Below are 20,626 nucleotides of genomic sequence, written 5' to 3'. Positions count from 1 at the left end.
TGACTAACTCTCCATAAGATCGCAAACTCTGCACTGCTCTGAGCAAAATAGGGCAGGTCACCAAGGACAGTTGACACACATTATCTTTCTGTATGTGGGAGTTTAGGATTCAGACCTCCTGCCTCCAGACCAAACCAGTCAGAGGATTCACAGTGATGTGAGATGTTTATTTTAGGAGAGAAATCTGGAAAAATCTGAACAATTTTTCAGTGGTAAGATGGTTCTAGTTTTTCCTCAATGCTTCAGCTCGGCCTGTGTAACACTGCTGCAGTCCTCACATTTACAGCAGACATCACATCATTTTATAGTGAGCAGCGCTTCATTTGTCCTGATCTGACAAACACTCAGAAGTTTAACAGCTCAGACAAAAGTAGCACGTTCATGACTGCACCCAAAACGACGTGCCCCTTTATCATTGCTCCAGTCAGGACAGTTAAATGTCAAAGGAACTTTGTCAAAAGACAGAGGACAGTAAAATGTCTCTCTGTGTGTCTTTTTTATGTTATTTCACATTAAGATTTACATGCAGTAACCCAAAAATAATGTCAGATATCCATTTTCTGAGCAGTGTTTCTCACCATCAGTGTTCACCCTTCTGCTATGAGCCTTATTCACAGTGAGCACCTTTCATGTAACACGTAGCACTGACCAAAACACTGACCAGACCAGCGCATTCAGGATCCTTTCGCATCTTTTCATCTGTTAGAGCATCCTGTTTTCTACAATTCAAAGAGGAACTTCAGCTGTAAAACATGTTTTACAACACGCAATAAGTAGCACTAAAAACTGAGGATGTTACTGTTGTCAGCTCAGCTGTTATCAGGCATTATGACAGTGCCATAGTAATGAAAATATGAAACACGTATGTTTTAGAGCTTATGATCATTGAGTGCAATATGTTGCATGTGAGAATTTACAGCATCCAGCTGTAGATGCATCCAGTGATCTTGTTGCTCTTTGTGGGTCTGTTCTGTTTCAGAGGCAGTGCAGCAGGCCTCAGGCCCTCTGCTGGTGGAGATTGTGAAAAGTCCCTCGGCCACCCTGGGGATCAGCCTCACCACAACAATATACAGGAGCAAACAAGTTATTATTATAGACAAGATAAAGGCAGCCAGCGTGGTGGAAAGGTGAAACTGTGCTCCACACACACACACTTTCCCACCAAGCAAAAACTCTCCTGAACAATCTGCCCGTGTCTCCCTCTCTCAGGTGTGGAGCGCTGCATGTAGGTGACATCCTTCTGTCCATCGACGGGACCAGCGCAGAGCACTGCTCGCTGATGGAGGCCACGCAGCTACTGGCCAGCACATGTGATGTCGTGAAACTGGAAATCCTCCCAGCCAGTCAGAGCAGACTTCCTCTCAGGCCGCAAGACACAGGTGTGTGACGCAAAAAGCATAACAAACCTCTGTGAGGCATCCGAAATAGACACCATAGAGAGACATGAGAAGCAGCACCATGTAAAGTAAAGTAGATAAATTAGCTCCACCTCAACCAGCAACAACTGTAAAATCACACATTGTTGCATCACTATCAATCTAAAATGTTATATATGATTCTATATCAGTCACAGGGGACATTTTTCTGCAGAATTAGTACTTTTATTTTTTATACTTTTAAGTCTAGTTAGCTAATACTGTATTTAATAAAGTACGTTTACATAAGTAATACTTGTAATGGATTATTTCTACATTATTGTAGTGACTCTTTCACTTAAACAAAGGATCTGTGTATTAAGATATGTACATTGTGCAGATGGGCTTTTTTCAGCATATGAAAAACGTAAAACTGCACATATGTCACAATTTCATGGCAAACTACCAAATCAAGTTTTGTGGAGCCCAATGCAAAGTATTCACCGAGGACAGAGTCGACCAGTCGTTTCAGCACCTCATCATTAACATCCTTTGAAGAAGCTGTGTGTGTATGTTGTGGAGAATACACAGCTGACAGGCCGGAGTCCCAGCATGCCGTCCTCACCATATGTACTGTGACTGCTCTGCTCTGAGCTGTTTTACCTGCAGCTGTAAGGAGCCTGGCTGCCTCCCAGCTGCCTCCTTCCACGTGCTGTGAATCAGCCTCTGTGTGTTTGTGTGCACGCGCTGCCAGCCACAATCCCACTGCCTTTGGGTATGCACTCGGCCTCTTATGCATACCAACAAGCCACTGGCACACACACACAAACACACACTTTCTCTGTCAGAGATCATGTTCGTGCCATGTTCTGCAGGCTTGTTTCTGGGTCAGCAGCTGCGGGGGCTCCTTAACATGTGAGCATGTGAGAAATCAAATTATACAACATGACAAAGACAAATAAGCTGTGGTTTAGTCTTGTCTGAGGACACTGAATCTGTTCTTCTGCAGTTTTTTCTTTGTCCTTAGCTAATTTGTCACCTGGTCCAGTCTGCACCAGGACACATCTGTCTTTAATCTGAACTTACTGATTTATTGGTGATCAGTGTCTTACATTCATTCAGGGTTAAATCATCTGAAAAAGACATACAAACGAACACTTTCCAAGTCTACTCCGTGAATTATTTGAACTGCACAGGCTCCGGTTGACCACTGAACCGTCTCAATTCAACGTGCAGCACAGGTATCGCTTCTCTATGAAATTACAGGCGTTTATCTTGTCTTCTGAAATGTCTATTCAATAATTATTCAGTCTTGAATCAGGCGCCATGACATTGTGATAAAACGATATTTTCACAGCTTCTTTCCACCCCAGGATAAGACATGATTATAAGATGCAATTTGTCTAATCTCCTCTAGGGATTTAATAAGACTGATATGGCCATGAAGAGATTAGGAGTTAATGTTTCTTTCCACCAGCGTAGATTGGAAAAACACATTTCTTGGAGAGCTTCCCCAAGGTGAGCTTAACGTAAGCTGTCGGAGCTGAAGCTTTATAGGTTTTGATTGAGTTTGATAGAAACTGGTTCTTCGAGAAGGCCCGGAGGTTCCTCCTGTGTGTATTCTGATTACATTTGGGTGGATTTAACCAGGTTCCCTGAATATGGCAAACGTCCCTGGCACTACTGCAGTCATGCATGTTTCCAGCAAATCCTCCATCCATGTGGGCAAGTTGTCAGAGATTAGACTCCTGCAAATGAAGCAGCAAGGATTACTGTCACATGTAACAGGCGGTGACAATTTTAGCTGCATGAATCTGTGAAGAAAGGTTCATCGTTGAGTTGTGTCACACAGGAGGAGGTCAGTTGTTTCCCTTTGAGTGCTTCAGAGATACTGTTTGAATGCATGGCCTTATACAGGCTTTGACATGAGGGATGAGATGTCTTTCAGAATTAGCAACAATCTGCCATCTCCATTTCGTTCAAAGCGGGAAAAGTCAGCTGAAATTGCTTAAAAAAAATGGATGTTATCACACAGGATTAAATTTAAACACATTATGACCAAACCGTCTGCCAATCAGATGCAGAAACACACACGCTGGATCATCACTAATCAAGCTTTCAGCTGGGCCCAATCAAGGTCAATCCACATGCCTCCTAACAGCCACTGCCACTTCCTGCTCAACACAACAACATCATGCCCAGCGGTCAACTTACTCACATCGCTTTTGCACCTTTGGGATCTTTTGATAATGAAATGATAAAAATGATCTCCAGTTTGCATGTAGCCTTTTGGAAGCTTGCCAGTAAAAGTAAGATTTTGTAAACCCTTCGCCACTTCCCATTCAGCCAGTTCTGCACCGTGTGTTGAACTGATTCTGAGATGCTCATCAAAATACATGAAACCACAGGATTTAATCTAGTGTACCATGACGGAAACATTAAATATCAATTACTGTGCTCTGCATTATCCTCCAGGCACAGTGCAGTGTGGTACAAATTTAGACATGGGAATGAAAGCGTGATTTCATGGGTAGAATTTAGAAAAGTGCACACGAGAGGAGTAGATTTGTTTTACCTAATGGATGTGTTTGTCTCCATACTGCTGCAGTAAAAGTGCAGAAGAGCAACCATCATCACTGGGACCAAAGCAGCAACTACTGCCATCCCCCACATGCCAGCCACGGCAAGACATGGAGCAGCCCAAGCCACCCACACAACCAGCAGGACCACTGCAAATGTAAGTTATCACTTGTGACAGCACTGCTGCTGGCGAGACACCATAGCAGGAGCCTTTTCTTCAGCACATTTGTTAAATCTTTTCCAAGAGGTTTGCTCCGACACTGTTTCCACATTCCTTTCTTTTGTTGCGTGTTCCCATGAGCGTGTGCTGCTGCTGTGGACGTGAATAAAATGTCATGCTTGATGTGGTTTGTTCTAACTGTACTGGCCTTTTGATACGTGTAGTGCTATGTCTCCTTTCAGCTCTGGTGAGTGGTGGCTTCTCCCCTTCCTCTACAGCCACCTCAGGCTTCAGCAGCCAGGGTAGCAACACGCTGCCCTGCCCCTTCCCTCCGATTGCTCCCACCAGCCCCCGCAGCTCGACTGGCAAGAGAAGGAACAGGAAGAAGGACCACAAGAGCTCACGTATGACACAGTGCCTGCCTCACCCTTTTTGCTCAGCAATAAAGGGTCAGGTCAACCAAAAATCAAAGACATGCATTTTCTCATTCAATCTTCTGAGCTGTGAGATTTACAGGTGTTTCTATTATTTTGTCCACCCCACTGAGGCCATGAAGGTGGTGTTTATTGCAGGACTGTTGTATTAAACTGCATTAGTTTTAGGCAGGTGTACCTAAAAAAGTGGCAACTGTGTGTGTGTATGCAAGATTTCTGCCTCCAAGTTAATACAGTGGAGGTGAAAGGGATTTGTTTGGGCATTTGAAGGATTTAACTTGTCTTTGCAGACATCTCTGTCAGCTTTTTATTAGCTTTTGGCTCTTTGGTATATACATTGTATTTACTCAAACACACAGACTTTCCATCCGTGGACACAGACCTCACCATGTCAGACTCAATAGTTTCAACAGAGACTATTTGTTTCTTTGAAAACACTTTTCATGCAGCGTCATGATCTGTACTTTTGTGCAGATCGGCAAATATTAGCATGATACGCGCACTAAACTTGGATAGGAACATGGTAAACACTGTGCTTGCTAATCACAAACATGTTAGCATTGTCTCCATGAGCATGTTGTCATTAGCATTTAGCTGAAAGCACCACTGTGCCTCTGTGCAGGCTCACAGAGCTGCTGACAAGGCTAGAGCCTGGCATGAAGTTCCATTCACATCCATTGTATTGCTTTGTAGACTAAAGGCTACCTGTAGGCCTAGATACTACCAGTTTTTGTATTTTAGGTGAACTGACCCTTTAAAGATGTTTCACAGCTCTGTTAAAAACACCTTTCATTCCTGTTTCGCCCCCTCAGTGTGTGAACAGATTTGACTGATCACTGACGTAAACATGACTGACATAAACTCTGATAAGTGACTCATTCCCTTTCCATTCCCTTGTCGTCTCAGTGGGTGCATGTCTCTTCCCCTTACCCTCCTCCATTTTTTTGTCTCCCACAATCCCTCTCTTGTTCCATTTATCTGTCACTTCTCCACTAATATCTCTCTCTGATGTGTCCCCTTCCTCCATCCCTGTCCCTCAGTATCTCTGGCGTCCAGTTCTGTCGGCCCGGGGGGGCAGGTTTTTCATGTGGAAACAAGCGAGGTCGTCCTGAGGGGGGATCCGCTCACAGGTTTTGGGATCCAGCTGCAGGGGGGTGTCTTTGCTACAGAAACCCTGTCCGCTCCTCCGGTCATCCGCTTTATCGAGCCCGACAGCCCAGCTGAGAGGTAACGCGCTGGGACACCTAACGAGTAAACAAATATCATATAGGGAGTCACCTTGAACTAGGCGGCCCCAGTGTTAATCATTCAGCCACATGTGGAAAAAAGGCTAATTTTAGCCTGGTGTCTTGATGAGTATTTCAACTGAAGGCAGGCACATTAGAGCTACTGTGGGTTACAAAGTGGGGGTCAGGGCCCACAGAAGGGGTCACAAGATGAATTTGAGGGGCCATAAGATGATCTAAAGCAGAAGAAACATACTGTCTGCTATGCAAAGTTGATCTTATTATTTCAGGCTTTCATCTCATCTTTGCTTTCCATCAGACATTCCCATCAGCCTCAGTCGCGTGTTTAATGCTAATCCACAAATGCTAGCATAGGTATGAAATGGTATTCACTTCCTGTCTCCATTGGACATTTTTAACTCCAAGGTTTTACTGATGGACTATTGCTTGTCCATGTAACCAATGCAACACTAGATACAGTATAAATTTCATGTTTGAGCCTTATTTTGTTGCTAATTTTCATCGGCTAGCTTAATCCTAGCTCAAGATCTTGCAATACTGTGTTGCTGAGACAGAGCCAGGTCTTGAACAAAGTCAATTTTCTCCTAATTTGTCTGGAAAACGCTATTTTAGTGTCAGAGTGTTCAGACAACATGTGGCTTGTGGAAAAATGGGTCCAATATTTACTCTGGTGACTATGGGCAGAAGAATTGGCCATTATCCAACATGCGGCTAGGCTCCTAAAGGGGCAGGAAGTGGGCAAACCCTTGTTTCACAGATACAGGAAATGGCTCGGAAGCGTGCCATCTTGTTTCTGAACCGCCTCTGCTTAAGTTAAGATGGTGAACAAGAAAAAAGAAAAAACACCTGCCACACATCATCAATGAGTGTGTTAGCATGCTAACGTTAGCATGTAGCTCAAAGCACCACTGTGCCTAAGTATAGCTTTGCAGGGGAGCTAGCATGACTGTAGAGTATTAGTCTTTTTTTTCTTTCTTTAAAAAGATTTCAACAAGGAGAAAAGTGGTCTTTGGTTGAACTGGCAGGCGGTAGGGTTTGCAACAATCATTTTAAGGGGTCAACGGCCAAAAGCTGTAGCGCTTGTCTTCTCTTGGCATGGTGATGGTTTATTTCCTTGTTGAGTGAGGTCAGAGGTCACCAGATCAGTCTCAGCATTTTATAACAATGGTAACTTTAATCCCAAGATTGTTTCTAATGTAGCGGCAGTGGATTTAGAACACATTATCTGTGAGACATTGATGCATCATGTGGTTCTTTTTATTGGTGAAAAGCCGCCTATATTGGCATGTAATGTTGTATTGATCAAGACTACATGTTGCAGTCTCATTAACACCCAGCTCCGATCAGGCCAGTGCATCGTATCTGTCCTTGTCTTGCAAGATTAATGATGGTGTCTGTGCCGGCAGTGCAGGGCCGTCTCCCCTGGGTCTTGTAACACGATTAGTCCAGCAGCAGTTGGACAGGAGTGACTCAAGTACAGCGTCAGACTGCATGTTGGCGTGTCAGCCTCCATACAAGGTTAATGAGCAGCAGTGGTTAGTGAATTAATAGCAGTTGACAGTGCTTCTGTGTTTGCCCTTGCAATTAGGGGTCTGATTAAATGTGTGATAGATGTGTGATTTTTTTTTTTCTTTTCTGTTTGTGTGCTTGCTTACTGAGGTGATTTTCAAGTGCAAGTAAGGTCAGCGAGTCAGTGTGTTTATGCCAAGCCTTCAGGCTGTATTTCACTTTATAGATGGCATTTTAAACATTCAGCCTATGTGACATGCGGTGTCATAAAGGCTGAATGTGTCACTCGTCAGAAGCATGTCATTGAAGCAGGAATACAGAGCGTTGCTGATGTTGGTGTGGGCGTATTGAGGCCATTAGCAGATTTAATAGAAAGTTAAGCACCCAAAATGTTGGAACTTTATTAATCATCAAAGTCATTTATGAAGCAGTGGGGGTACATTTATCATTGTTATGATATACAGAGTGTTGTACTTTTCTAGCTCTGTGTATGACATTGGAGACTGTCACATACTAAATTGTTGTTTGGTATTTTTGTATTCCTTTTGCACACCAGGAATGTGATTGGTTGCAGATTTACAGCCTATTTAAAATGACCTCTCATTCTCACAGACCATTTGCCTGATGAAAGTTGAGCACTGAAAAGTCACAAATGAATGCAAGTTAGACAGCACGCGGGAGTTTGTTTGCAACTTTAGAACATTTTTAATTCATTATCTGTCAGACACTCGTTCCTCCGAGGACTTAAAAGCTCTACTTGCTGATATTTTTTAAAGAAGTATATGAGTCTTTTATTACTGAGAGGTGTTTCTTTTATTTTGTTTTTTTCTGTGTGAAGGTGTGGGCTGCTGCAGGTTGGGGACAGACTATTGTCCATTAATGGGATCCCGACTGAAGATGGCACTTTGGAGGAAGCCCATCAGCTGCTCAGAGACTCAGCTCTGGCCAATAAGGTCACAGTGGAGATTGAGTTTGACGTCGCAGGTATCGTATTGTGAAGATGATTTCTTATAGTGCGATCTGTATAATATTTGTGTTTTCCTACTTAAATTTATCTTTACATCAAATCCCAATCAGAGTCAGTGGTTCCGAGCAGTGGCACCTTCCACGTTAAACTACCCAAGAGGAGAAGCGTGGAGCTGGGCATCACCATCAGTGGTGAGTCTGTTACTTCACAAGACAGACAGCAGGGGGCAGTGTTGCTCAATAATCCTCCACAGACATGCGCGCTGTAATTCTCCTTTGAATCAATGTTCTGTGATCCATAAAACCCAGGCTTGCAAAACCGTGAGGGTACATACCTCATTACCCCTGAATAAAACAGGCCAGTACTGCTATTCATCATTACCCTTTCAGCTCTAACTAGCTCTGAAAAACACAAACAGGAAGTTTCATTAGTGCAACAAAGAGAAAAGGAAGTTGGGGTGATTGTTAAAAGGTTGAGAGTTAACACGGTTTCATCCTCATCTCATGCATCCTAAGAAGAGAAACTCTGATATTTGTTCTATTTTACCAGCAAGTAAGAAACCTGGGAAGCCCCTCATCATCTCTGACATCAGGAAAGGAAGCATAGCACACAGGTATGTCCCATCATCACTCACAGCTAATGATATTACTGCTTATAGCTCCTCTCAGTCACATCCATTTTTTATATATATATATATACAAAAATGGTCTGTTCAGTTCAGGGAGACACACAACACTTTACAGTCCAAAGTGAACTCGGTTTTCTAGGCTTATGTGGGATTATTCATGAACAAAATAAAATTGTATGGTGAATCCACTGTGTAATAGACGACTAATTGGATTGAGCTATCAAAACTGGATCAGTAGGGCAGAGCAGCTACATCTCAGAAGGCTCAGTGTTGATTAGGTTGAGGGCGAGGTTACGGTCACCCCCAAGGATCCCACTGAGACACTGGGTTAATAGGATTTTCATACTGAGTCAGGAGATGCAGCTCCCTGCTTCCAGTTAATAGTTGTGATCCTCTCACTCTTGTGTCCGGTAGAACAGGCACTCTGGAGCCTGGAGACAGGCTGCTGGCCATCGACAGTGTGCGTCTGGAGAACTGCACCATGGAGGACGCCATGCACGTCCTGCAGCAGGCCGAGGACATGGTCAAACTCCGAATCCAGAAAGATGAGGACAACATTGGTACATTAATTAACACATACATCCAGTGGTTCCTCTTTGGCTTTCCTTCTGACAACATTTGAAATGTCTCTAACTTGTCCACTAACAAGTGATGTCCCCTTTAAACTTCTCCAGTGGTTTCACTTAAATAACTGTTCTTGACCTAAAGAAGTAAAATTATCCAATTAAAAGGGGGAAAAAAAGGCCAAAACAGTGAATTCAAATTTGTGCAGCTGAACCTTTGTTTTTCTTTTTTCCAACCCTGTTAATCATCTTGTGACCTCAGGTTTATCTTGTGACCCTTTTGAAGGAGGCCTGACCCCTAGGTTGGGCTACAAGTAGCAACTACTTGCTAATTGATTTATTGCTTGGTCCATATGAATGTCAGAAAATAGTAACTGTTGGTAACCCAACAGCCCAAACTCCAAATATATTCAAGGGAAACAGGTATTTTTCAACCCAGAGCCTATTTTCCTTTGTTTTTGTGTCCAGTATTAATGGAGAGCAAGGAGGTAATGCTCTCTTGCATTACCTCTCTCTTGCTGCTCTCTTGTTAAATAGTTCTTACTATTTGTCCATTTGCTCAAACGTCTCTATGTGTGTTATCATAAGAAGTGTTCGATGTGTGTCCCCCATGTGCTGCAGATGAGCTGGAGATGTCAGGCTCTATTATCTACACCGTTGAGCTGAAGAGATACAACGGACCTCTGGGCATCACGATTTCTGGCACAGAGGAGCCCTTTGACCCCATTGTCATCTCCGGCCTCACCAAGAAAGGCCTGGCAGAGAGGTGAGAGGAGGGCTGAGGTGAGAGGTGAGGAGTGCCCGGCCGGGGGCCAAGATAGTTATTTGAGAAGATGGTGACACTTAGATTAGGCTGAGGTTAGTCAAATCTGTAGCGGCCCACTTTGGAAAAAGTTTGTTTTTTGTTTTTTTTTTCTAAAATAAACAAGGCCGCACACAATGGCCGTCTCGTCTTTTTCTGTAACAAGAAGCCTCTTTGTTTCCATCTCGGTCAGCGCGCTGGCAGCCTGACAGGCTTCCCGGCCAGCCTGTCAGTACTGTCTGGTATACTCTGGTATCTCTGTCTCCTCTGCTCTCCCAACCCTGCAGGACCGGGGCCATCCATATAGGGGACCGAGTCCTGGCCATCAACGGGGTCAGTCTGAAAGGAAAGCCGCTGAGCGAAGCCATCCATCTCCTGCAGATGGCCGGCGAGTCGGTCACCCTCAAGATCAAAAAACAAGCCGACCGTAGGTTTCCTATCCCCCAACTTATGACTTATTTACTTGATCTTACAAACAACAGTTTCAGAACTGTGACAAAAATGAGCACAATACAAAAAACTGGGGAATCAATCATTAAGATAAAGGATAGGCGATCATAAGAGTTAAAAGGATGCATAATAGTGTTGCTTTATGACATCAAAAACAAACATTAAAATTCACTTCACATTTCATTTTGGCTGTCATTAATTTTTTCCAAATGTTTTTGTTCAGTTATAGATTACCTTCATCCCTCACAGATCACACGCTCTCCTCTTGATCTCATAGTGAGAAAGCACTTTATTACTTTATTTATACTCAATAGAAATACAATACAAATACACAATAGACAGAGAATATAAAGATATAAAAAAACACAAAAATAAGGTTGTAAAGAAAACCAGTATGCTTTTGAAATTGTGCAATGATTTGGGTGTTTCTGAAGCTTACAGACACTGAAAGTGATACCATAGAAATGACAGCAAGTGCATCTCTTCCCTGTTTAATGCTGATTTGATCTGCTGTCCATTTCCAGAGTCTGATGGCCGGCATCTTCCGGACAGAGAGGCTGCGTTTCTAAGTGACACAGAGGATGAACTGACAGACTTCCAGAAGACCAGCAAACACTCTGAGGTCTACTCTGCCACTGTGCCCAGTATAGACTCTGCAATGAGCTCCTGGGATAGCTCAGGGTTTGACGCAGGCTACGGTAGCCAAGGTGAGCCTCACAGGACACTCGCTGTCGAAAAAAGACCCATTTCCTGTGCCGCATCCAATGAGGTCAGTGGATTGTCTCGGTTTTTCAGGGACATATCTTCACAAAGCATCCGATATATTGCTCAATCCAAATGAGTGGCGGCGTTCGAAGCCCAGGAGCCAAACCAGTTCCAGCTCTGTAGGCCTAGTCCACCATCAGTCAGCGCTGTATGATGGGAGATTCACTGAGGATGAATGGGACAAGATGCCTGGGTAAGTGCACACACCTGCAGATTCCTTCCCGCCAACATCTCGTTTCATGTCAGTGCAGCTTTGAGTGTTTTTGATTTCACAGTAAAGGGCTGATTTGGTTTAAATCACGTTCTGTGCACAAGCAGTGGTGGAAAAGTACATTTAATTCACAGCTGAAGCCCGTGCGTAGTCGGGGCGCCTTGTGATGTTTCAGATGTCTTTAAGTTGTTAGCAAAGAGAAGTTTCCCCTCTAAACTTATCACACTGTTTAATTTACATAATTAAGGCCTAAAGAGGAAAAATTATTGGATATTTTGCTCAAGAATTAATACAGATTTGTGTAGCAGAATTTTTCTTATTTCCTCACTCATTCATCATCTAACATGACCACTCAGATTTATCTGTGACCCTTCAGAGGGGCCCGGCCCCTGGGTTGGGTACCACTGGACAACGAGCTAACTATATGTAAAGTATCTTAAACTAGCTTCACGTCGAGCAGCTGTAGTAAAATGCTGCATACGCTTTGTTAAATCAGTATCACGATTACTTTCACCTTTGATATTTTTGAGTGTATTTGGCCAATAATATTCCTATACTATTAGTAAATGAGTACCTTTTCCACCACTGTGTGTCAATCAAAGCTTCTGTGATTTTGTTTTCCCCTCTTGGGTTCACTGATGAAGGCAAGCTGAATTCATTTTGTGTTGTATGCTTTCATGTGTTGTGCTTTTCCAAACTGTCCTTTTCTTTTCTTTCTCAGGTATTCTCTCTCTCATCTGCTTTACTAACTGCCCACGAGCTCTTTGGTGTTTCACATAGATGCATCTTTTTCTGTCACCCCTTGTCCACACCAAAAAACGCTTCCTCAGAAAGCACCTAAAGCGCCCAAGGATACATCAGCCTTATCTGTCTCTTCACACTTTTTTTTCCCCCTTGAACTTTTGTGTCACATGTTTTCAATTTTCTGCTATTTTTTGGATGACTTTTGTAAAATTGAACTCTTTCAAAGGCTTTATCTAATCTAGCGGACTCCTCAGTGTTTGAGCTGCCACAAGTGAGAGAATTTGCAGTAAACCCTCAATGTGAGAGATTTTCCAAAGGGACTCTACAGCACGCGGCCCCAAAAACTGCATTTCCCATGCTGCTTTTGTAAGCGGCTCCAGCCTCGAGACCACAGGGCTGCTCTCATGTTCTGGTTCCTGCGTTGTCATAGATTCGTCAGCCCCCCTCGTTGCCATGGCACCCTGAACCAGGAAGACAGCTTCTGGTCCCAGGCTCTGCAGGACCTCGAGACCTGCGGCCAGTCAGAGATTCTCAGGGAGCTGGAGGTAGGCCTGCCTGTCATCTGCACCTCCCTCCCACTCCCGTTTCCTCCTCCATCTGCTTTGTCCTACTCATGTATTCATAGATCGGTGTCAGCCGAAATGACCATGCCAGATGAAGCATTATGATAATCTCCAGTGTGTAATCTGTTATTAAATCTGACAAGGCAGGCCAGGCACCTGCTGGCCTCTTAATCAGGCCCTGCGCACACTTCATGAGAGGTTAAATGTGTTTTTATTTGTCCAAATGGAAGCCTTTTTTTCTCCCCTTCATACACAATGCTCTAATAATCCCTGTGATTTTGTGTTCTTCCAGGCGTCCATGACAGGTAGCGCTCTGAGTCTCTACCTAGAGGAGACCAGAACCAATGAAAACTCAATGTTTCCATCTGAAATTAGTCCCATTAAGAGGGAGGAAATCCAAAGCGAGTCTAAGAACAAAAGCAACCTGAACATGTCAACCGGAGCCAGAGATGGACCGTCCCGGGGCAAAGGGGACCCCTCTGACATTTTGTCCCCTACCACCCTGGCACTGCACAAGGTAGTTCTGTTAATGATTTAGCTGCCCATACTCAGCCTAATGTTTTGATCCCTAGCAACACTAATAATGTAAAAAACTAAATTAGGATTATTTAAAAACAATAAAAATACCCCATATATATTTTTTAAAATGTCTGCCTCATAATGTGCCAAAGTAAATTTATATTTTACCCTATTTTATCCATTTTATCTTCCTTTTACCTTGTAACAATATTACCATACCCTGTAATATTATTAATCTTATAAAAAGTGCTTTACTCTTAAAGGTCCAGTGTGTGTGATTGAACAGAAAAATAATATTCCTAATTATATGTCCATTAGTGTATAATCACTTGAAAATAAATGTTTTCCTTACCTTAGACTGAGCTTTGTATATCTACAGGGGGAGCAGGTTTTCCTCCACAGAGTGTTACACCACCATGTTTCTACAGTAGCCCAGAACAGACAAACCCAACACTTCATGGGTTGAGCAGCCTCTGTAGGGGAGAGGTGAGGTGAGGGCTAGTCGGCTGGTTGCAATCTGCAACCTAACTGCTAGGTGTCACTAAATTATACACACTGGACCTTTAAACACAAAGTCATTGCTCACTTATCTGACCTGTTTTCTGAGCATATTCTCAAAGTATCCAGAAAGTCTGACACCTCTTATATACACTATATAAGTGCACTGTAATTTGCCTCCTGCAACCTGAAGTGTTAATGATCACTGGTCAATCACTCAGCTGCACTCACGGCTTGATGAACATGGTACAAACAACAGCACCCTGAGGGAATCTGCCCATTATAAAGTTTATACCTGTGTGCCTTCTTTCCTTAACTCACCGTGCCTGTCGGTACACTGTAACTGGACCCAGTGGATACCTGGCCAGTCAGGACTTGCAGTGTGTGTACGACAAAAACACACAACACTCATTATACAATACCCAGGTAGCTGCACACGCTGTGACCCCATCCTGTGCCTGCTTGCATGTTTGCTGTCATCTTTACATCTTGACTGGGCTGAAACTGGGGCAGCAATAACAGGACGCATCACAGTCCTGCAGCATGGAAATTAAAAATGTTTTGAGTTGACACATCCGACATGATATCACGGAAAGTTATCTCACCTTAAAGCTGTTTCTTGTCATGACTATACCCACTGACCTTGTTGGAGTGGCGGTCTAAGTCCAAAGAGAAACAGTGACACATAGGTGTGTGGCTGTAAAAACTTCCGCTGTTTAGTATATACAGCAGGTAGAAGGTGGACACAATAAAACACACCGGTACAGTACTGTAAAAAAAAAAAAACCCACTTCAATAGCTGCGCAACAATTACTACAATTGTGAAGTAAAGATGCTATAAAATACGTGGCTATAAAATACCTGGCACACCTTATATTTTACAGACTATTGTACAGCTTTGTGTCTTTCATCCGGTCACCAAATTAAAGGAATAGTTTCTTCACTTTGTCAAAAGGTTAGATAAGATTAATACCACTCCCACACTACTACCAGCAGCTTGTTCGTTAAGCTTAACTCATCTTAGCATCCGCTGTAGAAAGTCACCGGACATGAGACAGAAAACAAGACACAACATGTGTGTCAGTGAGCTGAAGAGATGTTTTTAATAGAATTTTGTTATCTTTGGGAAAAGCCAGGCTAAATGTTTCTTCTTGTTTCCAGTCTTTATGCTAAGCTACGCTAACTATCTGGCTGCAGCTCCATATTTAACAGACCACTATAAGAGTGGCATCCATCTTCTCATCTAGCACTCTGTATTCATTTATATTTTAAGTGCTAGTACTGGCTGTTAAAGGGAAACATCAAATCAGAATCCCTTTACTTGGCAAGGAGAGCACTGCTGACTCAGCCTGAGAAAATAGTCGTTTAATATCTAATGTTGTATGTGGTCTTCTGAGACTCTGGAGGGAGCTTTGTCAAGTCTTGGAGACATTAAATTTTTAACGTGAAGCCTATTTAGAAACCGGAGATGTGCAGTTTAGAGGTTGCAGGCATTTAGGAGGCAACTGGATCCAATGAAAGATGCTATTGAGTTGCATTACTAGTAGAAGCCAATATTTTTGGACTACTTTTGACCCTTGATGGATTAATTTCTGACCATCCTTTTTTAAGTCTCTCACCAGTCCCCCAGCTTTATAAAGGTGAAATACTAAATTGCTGCAGCATATTATCACATAGTGTCAAAGGTCATGTGTAAAAGTCTGTATGTTTATGAATATGTGCTGTGCTATACAATATCCATTAACTCTGAGGTTCCCTGTTTTTGCAGATGACCATAAGGAAGGACCTTGAGAGCCACGACTTTGGTTTCAGTGTGTCCGACGGGCTCCTGGAGAAAGGGGTTTATGTCAACATGATTCGCCCGGATGGCCCCGCTGACCGAGCAGGGTTAAAACCTTTCGACCGCATTCTTCAGGTACTGTTTGTTCCAACAAACATTAAGATGAAAGAAATCTGACATATTTGGAAATTTGCTTATTGGCTTTCTGCTGAGAGTTAGGCGAGAGGATCAATATCTCTGTACAGTATAGCTACAGTACTGACTGTATATAAAGACGGATGATATGACAGCTCCCCAAAAATGAAGCAAACCATCACGATTGCCACCTGGTGGCTGGCTGTAATTTCGGTGATAAACCCCGCCTCCTCCATGTCAGCTGATGGGACATGGACCAAACTAAAAAAATCAAAGTACACATCAAATACACTTTTCCCAAATACGGTTTCTCATACTATTCTATACGCTTATGTGAAGTGCTCATTTTTCTGTTTGGTTTGTTATTAATTATTTATTTGATGCTATAAAAAGGGGGCGTAACATCATTGTCAGCTGACCCTAATCTGCAACGGAGACGGTGTATGGGCAGGACATCGATACCACCTTTCCATCCCTGGATAAGGACTGCACAGACTCTGGCTCCAAAGGATGTCACTGGTGCAAGATGGCAGCATCCGTATCAGGATATTTAAGCCTAATTTTGTATAGTGGAAAGAAGTGGAATGAGTCGTCCATCTTTATACACAGTCTATGAGCTGCAGCCTGTAGCCGGTTAGCTTAGCATAAAGACTGAGAACAAGGGTAACTAGCTAGAGGAAACATTCTGCTATGCTAACGGTCTCTTGGCTTTATTAAGACATATGCTTATTCACTTCTTTCAGAGAGTTAAAAATATTAAAGCCATGGCTAGCACAGTTAGCTTAGCTTAGCAACTGGAAACAGAGAATTAGCAAGCTTATTCTGTGCAATCTGTCTGTGTACATTTAAATATGGGGGGGGGGGGGGGGTTCTTGGTGTTTTCTGGGTGTAGACCCTGCTATGTGTCTGGCCCATAGCTGGAAGTGTTTTTCATAGCTTTCCTGCTAGAAAACTAAATAAAACGAAGCTCTCAACAATGAAGCAATAAGCAAGCAACTATTTCTTTTAAAGAAATATGTCGTAGCACGTTGAATGGTGAATGATCTCATTAATTTTGATCTTCCAGGTGAACCGTGTCAGGACCAGGGACTTGGACTGTTGTCTAACAGTGCCCTTAATTATAGAGGCAGGAGACGGCCTGGATTTGGTCATTAGCAGGAATCCACTGGCAGCAGCAGACACTGGGCTGCCCGACAACTGTGACGACCCCTCAAACTCGCTGTTCTGCTTTCCAGAGCGCAGAGCCAACAGCATCGCCCTGTGACCGCAAGGATAGACACTCGCTTTTGAAATCACTGTTCCGCCGGGACCTCACACACATCTCGTCAAGCACGGTTAGGTTCGTCACATTGTACCTCTCAGACAGACATGCACTCGTGTTCAACACGCAGAACATCCAGAAACGGCCACTCTCACCGCCTGAAAGCCTCTCTCACTCACACAGTTACAAGTGCATGTGCTCACTCCTGCCGGTTCTAGTCACTGCGTTCACATGATGCAGTTCAGAGGAGGCTCTGGCTTCAGGGCATCCAGCCCCCCCAACCACTTCCCCCTCCAGAGGCAAAGCCACATGCAGGGTTATATAACAGGGGAGTCATAGCTTCTGACTGAGCCAGGATGTCAACACACACGCCTCAGCTCCAGAGAGTCAAGTGCTGCACACACACGCACTGCGTACACTATGTTTTGGTTTAATGAGCCTATTGTTCCCAATGAAAGAGCATTTACCCAACTGCTGTTCACATAAAATATGCACATGCAATGCTTTGCGTGCATATGAAACACACACACACACACACACACACACACACAAACACACTGATGCACAAGGTGTTAATGGACTCAAGGTTCAAGCCGCATTGTGCATATTGAGTTATTTCAGCCACAACTTGGCTCACTGCCGTCGTTTCCAGTCTCACCTCCACACTGCCTGCCCTAGAGAGGGGGTAATGCCTCCAAATAGACATAAATGCTCTCTGCTACTTGCCAAGCAACATTAACTATATTTCAAATCCCGTTATATCTTAATACCAGGAATGCTTGTGAAGACACTCTAACCTTTCTGCTTTAAAGTGGGTGTCCAATATAGAGAAATGGTTTCTGAATGGTTCCAGAGAGGCTTCAGCGTTCAGTGATGAGCCAGCCACATGTTTACAAAGATGTTCATTTCAGTTTCACATTCATGCACACCGCATTTGCACATAATGCACATTTTTCTGATACGACCTGCTCAAATTCCCCTTTCAGTTTTTTTTTTTTACTTTCACTGAGTGAATCTGCGTCTCTCTATGTGGCATTGCACCAGAATGACTTATGAGTTGGTCCATCACTATGCTTCCTTAAGTGAATCACATCCTTTCCCAAAACGGAGGATGAAATGCCTTTCAATTTTCAGTGATGAATGATTTTGTTTTCACTTTCACATCTGACTGGATTGATCATCTGTTTCCTTCCTCTCTGCCGTAGCTGTTTTTCCTCCCAGTGTCTAGAAGCAGGTAAAGCATGCGTAGGGTTTGTCCTCAGCAAGTAATCTTCCTTATACGAAAACAACACTGGCAAAATTGTTGTATGCTCCAACAGGACCTTTGTGAGAGTGCTCCCTTTTTTTATCATGACATTGTGTTTTTATAAAGCTTTTGTGCAGCTCATCTGGCAAAGCTGCCTCTCCGGAAATAAGAAACACGTTTGGTTTCATGTATTGGCTGCCGTGATGATATTGTGAGATAGTTGCAACATCTCGTTTAGAGCAGCCTTAGAGACTGATTCATCCATGGGACGGTACCTTTTTCTTGATTTCAGTCTCGTCTTATATTTAATGTCATGTTGTATACAGAGGCCTATTTTTAAGGTTTTATATTAATTTACTGTATTGTACCTTTACTGTATAATGTATCATGGTATGCAGTGCTTTATTTTTATTTACAGTACATGCGCATACAGTATAGTATCTTCATGTAAGCTGTGATACTGAATGTGGCTGCACAGTTTTTTTTTTTCACATCCTCCCTGAATATATCAGGAATTGTTTCAAAGAAACTTGAAAGATTTATTGAATATTATTTTATTTTTGTTATTTAATTTATTATAAATTAAGAAATGTATTTCTTTTTATGAGAATAAAGTTATGAAACCATAGTTGATTTGGCTCTCTCCAATTACAAAACTCATTCCAAAATAATGGAATAATAACTATTTTAGATTTATTACCCATAAACTGAAATATTTAAAGCTTTCTTTGTTTTCATTTTGATGATTATGGCTTACAGCTCATGAAATTTAAAAATCCAGTGTCTCAAAATATTAGAGTATTTCCTAAGATCAATTAAAAAAGGAAAGATTTATAATACAGAAAATTCAAACTTTTGAAAAGTATGTTCATTTATGCATTGAATACTTGGTCTAGGCTCCTTTTGCACGAATTACTACGTCAATGCAGCGTGGAGTGGAGGCGATCAGCCTGTGGCACTGCTGAGGTGTTTTGGAAGCCCAGGTTGCTTTGATATCAGCCTTCAGCTCATCTGTATTGTGGGTTTGTGGCGTCTGTCATCCTCCTCTTGACAATACCCCATAGATGCACTATAGAATTCAGGTCAAGCGAGATAGCTGGCCAATCAAGCACAGTAATGCCATGGTCAGCAAACCAGCTCTGAGTAGTTTTGGCACTGTGGGCAGGTGGCAAGTCCTGCTGGAAAAGGAAATCAGCATCTCCATAAAGCTTCTCAGCAGACGGAAGCATGAAGTTTTCTAAAATCTCTTGCTAGACGGCTGTATTGACTTTGGACTTGAGCAGTGGACTAGTTCTTCTTCTCCTCAGCCCAGGACAGACGCTTCTGGCGTTGTCTCTGGTTCAGGAGTGGCTTGACACTAGGAATGTAACTCTTGTGGCCCGTTTCAAGGACACGTCTGTGAGTTGTGGCTCTTGGTGCACAGACTCCAGCCTCAGTCCACTCCTTGTGAAGCTCCCCCATGTTCTTGAATCAGCTTTTGCTTGACAATCAAAGGCTGTGGTCGTCCCTGTTGCTTGTGCACCTTTTCCAATCACACTTTGCCCTCTGAACAGCCAGCCCTTTCAGCAATGTTTGTTCGTGCATTACCCTTGTCAAGTCAGAAGTCTTCCCCATCATTGCGGTAGTATGTACTGAATCTGACTGAGATTCAGGATATTTATACTGCAGAAATAGTGATTTCTGTCTGTTATCAACATTGAAATCAACAAATGCTTGAAACATTTTAGTTTACATGTAGTGAGTTTAGAATATATATCATTTACACTTTCTGAAATAACTAAATATTGAACTTCTTCCCATCTAATTCATGTTTCACTCTAGATTAATAAGCTGACTTTTCATCTGGCACCATCATCAGTCCCACTTTATGGGACAGTCCCACAGCCTCAGCAGTACTAATTAGTGAATGTTAGCATGCTAACATGTGAAACATGGTAAACATACCAGCTCAATGCCAGTTTGTTAACATTGTCATCCTGAGTATGTTAGCATGCTGACACTAGCACTTAGCTAACATAGCCTCATATACTTTTTTTTTAATGTCTCACCACCACCACCCACAATTTTGTTTGATTTTAGCTGCTGTGAGTAGCTCCTCCATTACCTTTGTGCATTGCATTGTGGGAGAAAAGTGTCTATCAACAGCAACACACTCTAAAATCAACCCTATTCACTCTGCTATTGATATACTTTGTCACTTTTCTATTGG

At 42.8% G+C, this 20,626-nt stretch overlaps 1 protein-coding gene across 7 annotated transcripts in view; it reads left to right on the top strand.

Moving 5' to 3' along the window:
* The window catches only part of LOC139335078 (glutamate receptor-interacting protein 2-like), a 31,352-nt gene extending 12,307 nt beyond the window's left edge, over positions 1-19,045 (top strand). For 5 of the 7 annotated variants that reach the window (XM_070968492.1, XM_070968491.1, XM_070968497.1 and 2 more), the window contains 17 exons: positions 980-1,127; positions 1,210-1,379; positions 3,964-4,092; positions 4,338-4,499; positions 5,570-5,756; positions 8,124-8,269; positions 8,363-8,443; positions 8,802-8,865; positions 9,295-9,440; positions 10,065-10,209; positions 10,533-10,672; positions 11,220-11,402; positions 11,491-11,653; positions 12,846-12,960; positions 13,271-13,495; positions 15,764-15,910; positions 16,977-19,045. In XM_070968492.1, coding sequence (XP_070824593.1) covers positions 980-1,127; positions 1,210-1,379; positions 3,964-4,092; positions 4,338-4,499; positions 5,570-5,756; positions 8,124-8,269; positions 8,363-8,443; positions 8,802-8,865; positions 9,295-9,440; positions 10,065-10,209; positions 10,533-10,672; positions 11,220-11,402; positions 11,491-11,653; positions 12,846-12,960; positions 13,271-13,495; positions 15,764-15,910; positions 16,977-17,174 — 2,549 coding nt within the window. In that variant the 3' untranslated portion in view covers positions 17,175-19,045. Of the gene's footprint in view, positions 1-979; positions 1,128-1,209; positions 1,380-3,963; positions 4,093-4,337; positions 4,500-5,569; positions 5,757-8,123; positions 8,270-8,362; positions 8,444-8,801; positions 8,866-9,294; positions 9,441-10,064; positions 10,210-10,532; positions 10,673-11,219; positions 11,403-11,490; positions 11,654-12,392; positions 12,555-12,845; positions 12,961-13,270; positions 13,496-15,763; positions 15,911-16,976 lie in introns of those variants that run through there. The other 2 variants (XM_070968494.1, XM_070968498.1) reach the window with 2 other exon arrangements.
* The last annotated feature ends 1,581 nt before the right edge of the window (positions 19,046-20,626 follow it).

Source organism: Chaetodon trifascialis, chromosome 8, assembly GCF_039877785.1.
Source record: "Chaetodon trifascialis isolate fChaTrf1 chromosome 8, fChaTrf1.hap1, whole genome shotgun sequence".
NCBI classification, from domain to species: Eukaryota; Metazoa; Chordata; class Actinopteri; order Chaetodontiformes; family Chaetodontidae; genus Chaetodon; species Chaetodon trifascialis.
This window is presented reverse-complemented; position numbering and strand designations above follow the sequence as displayed.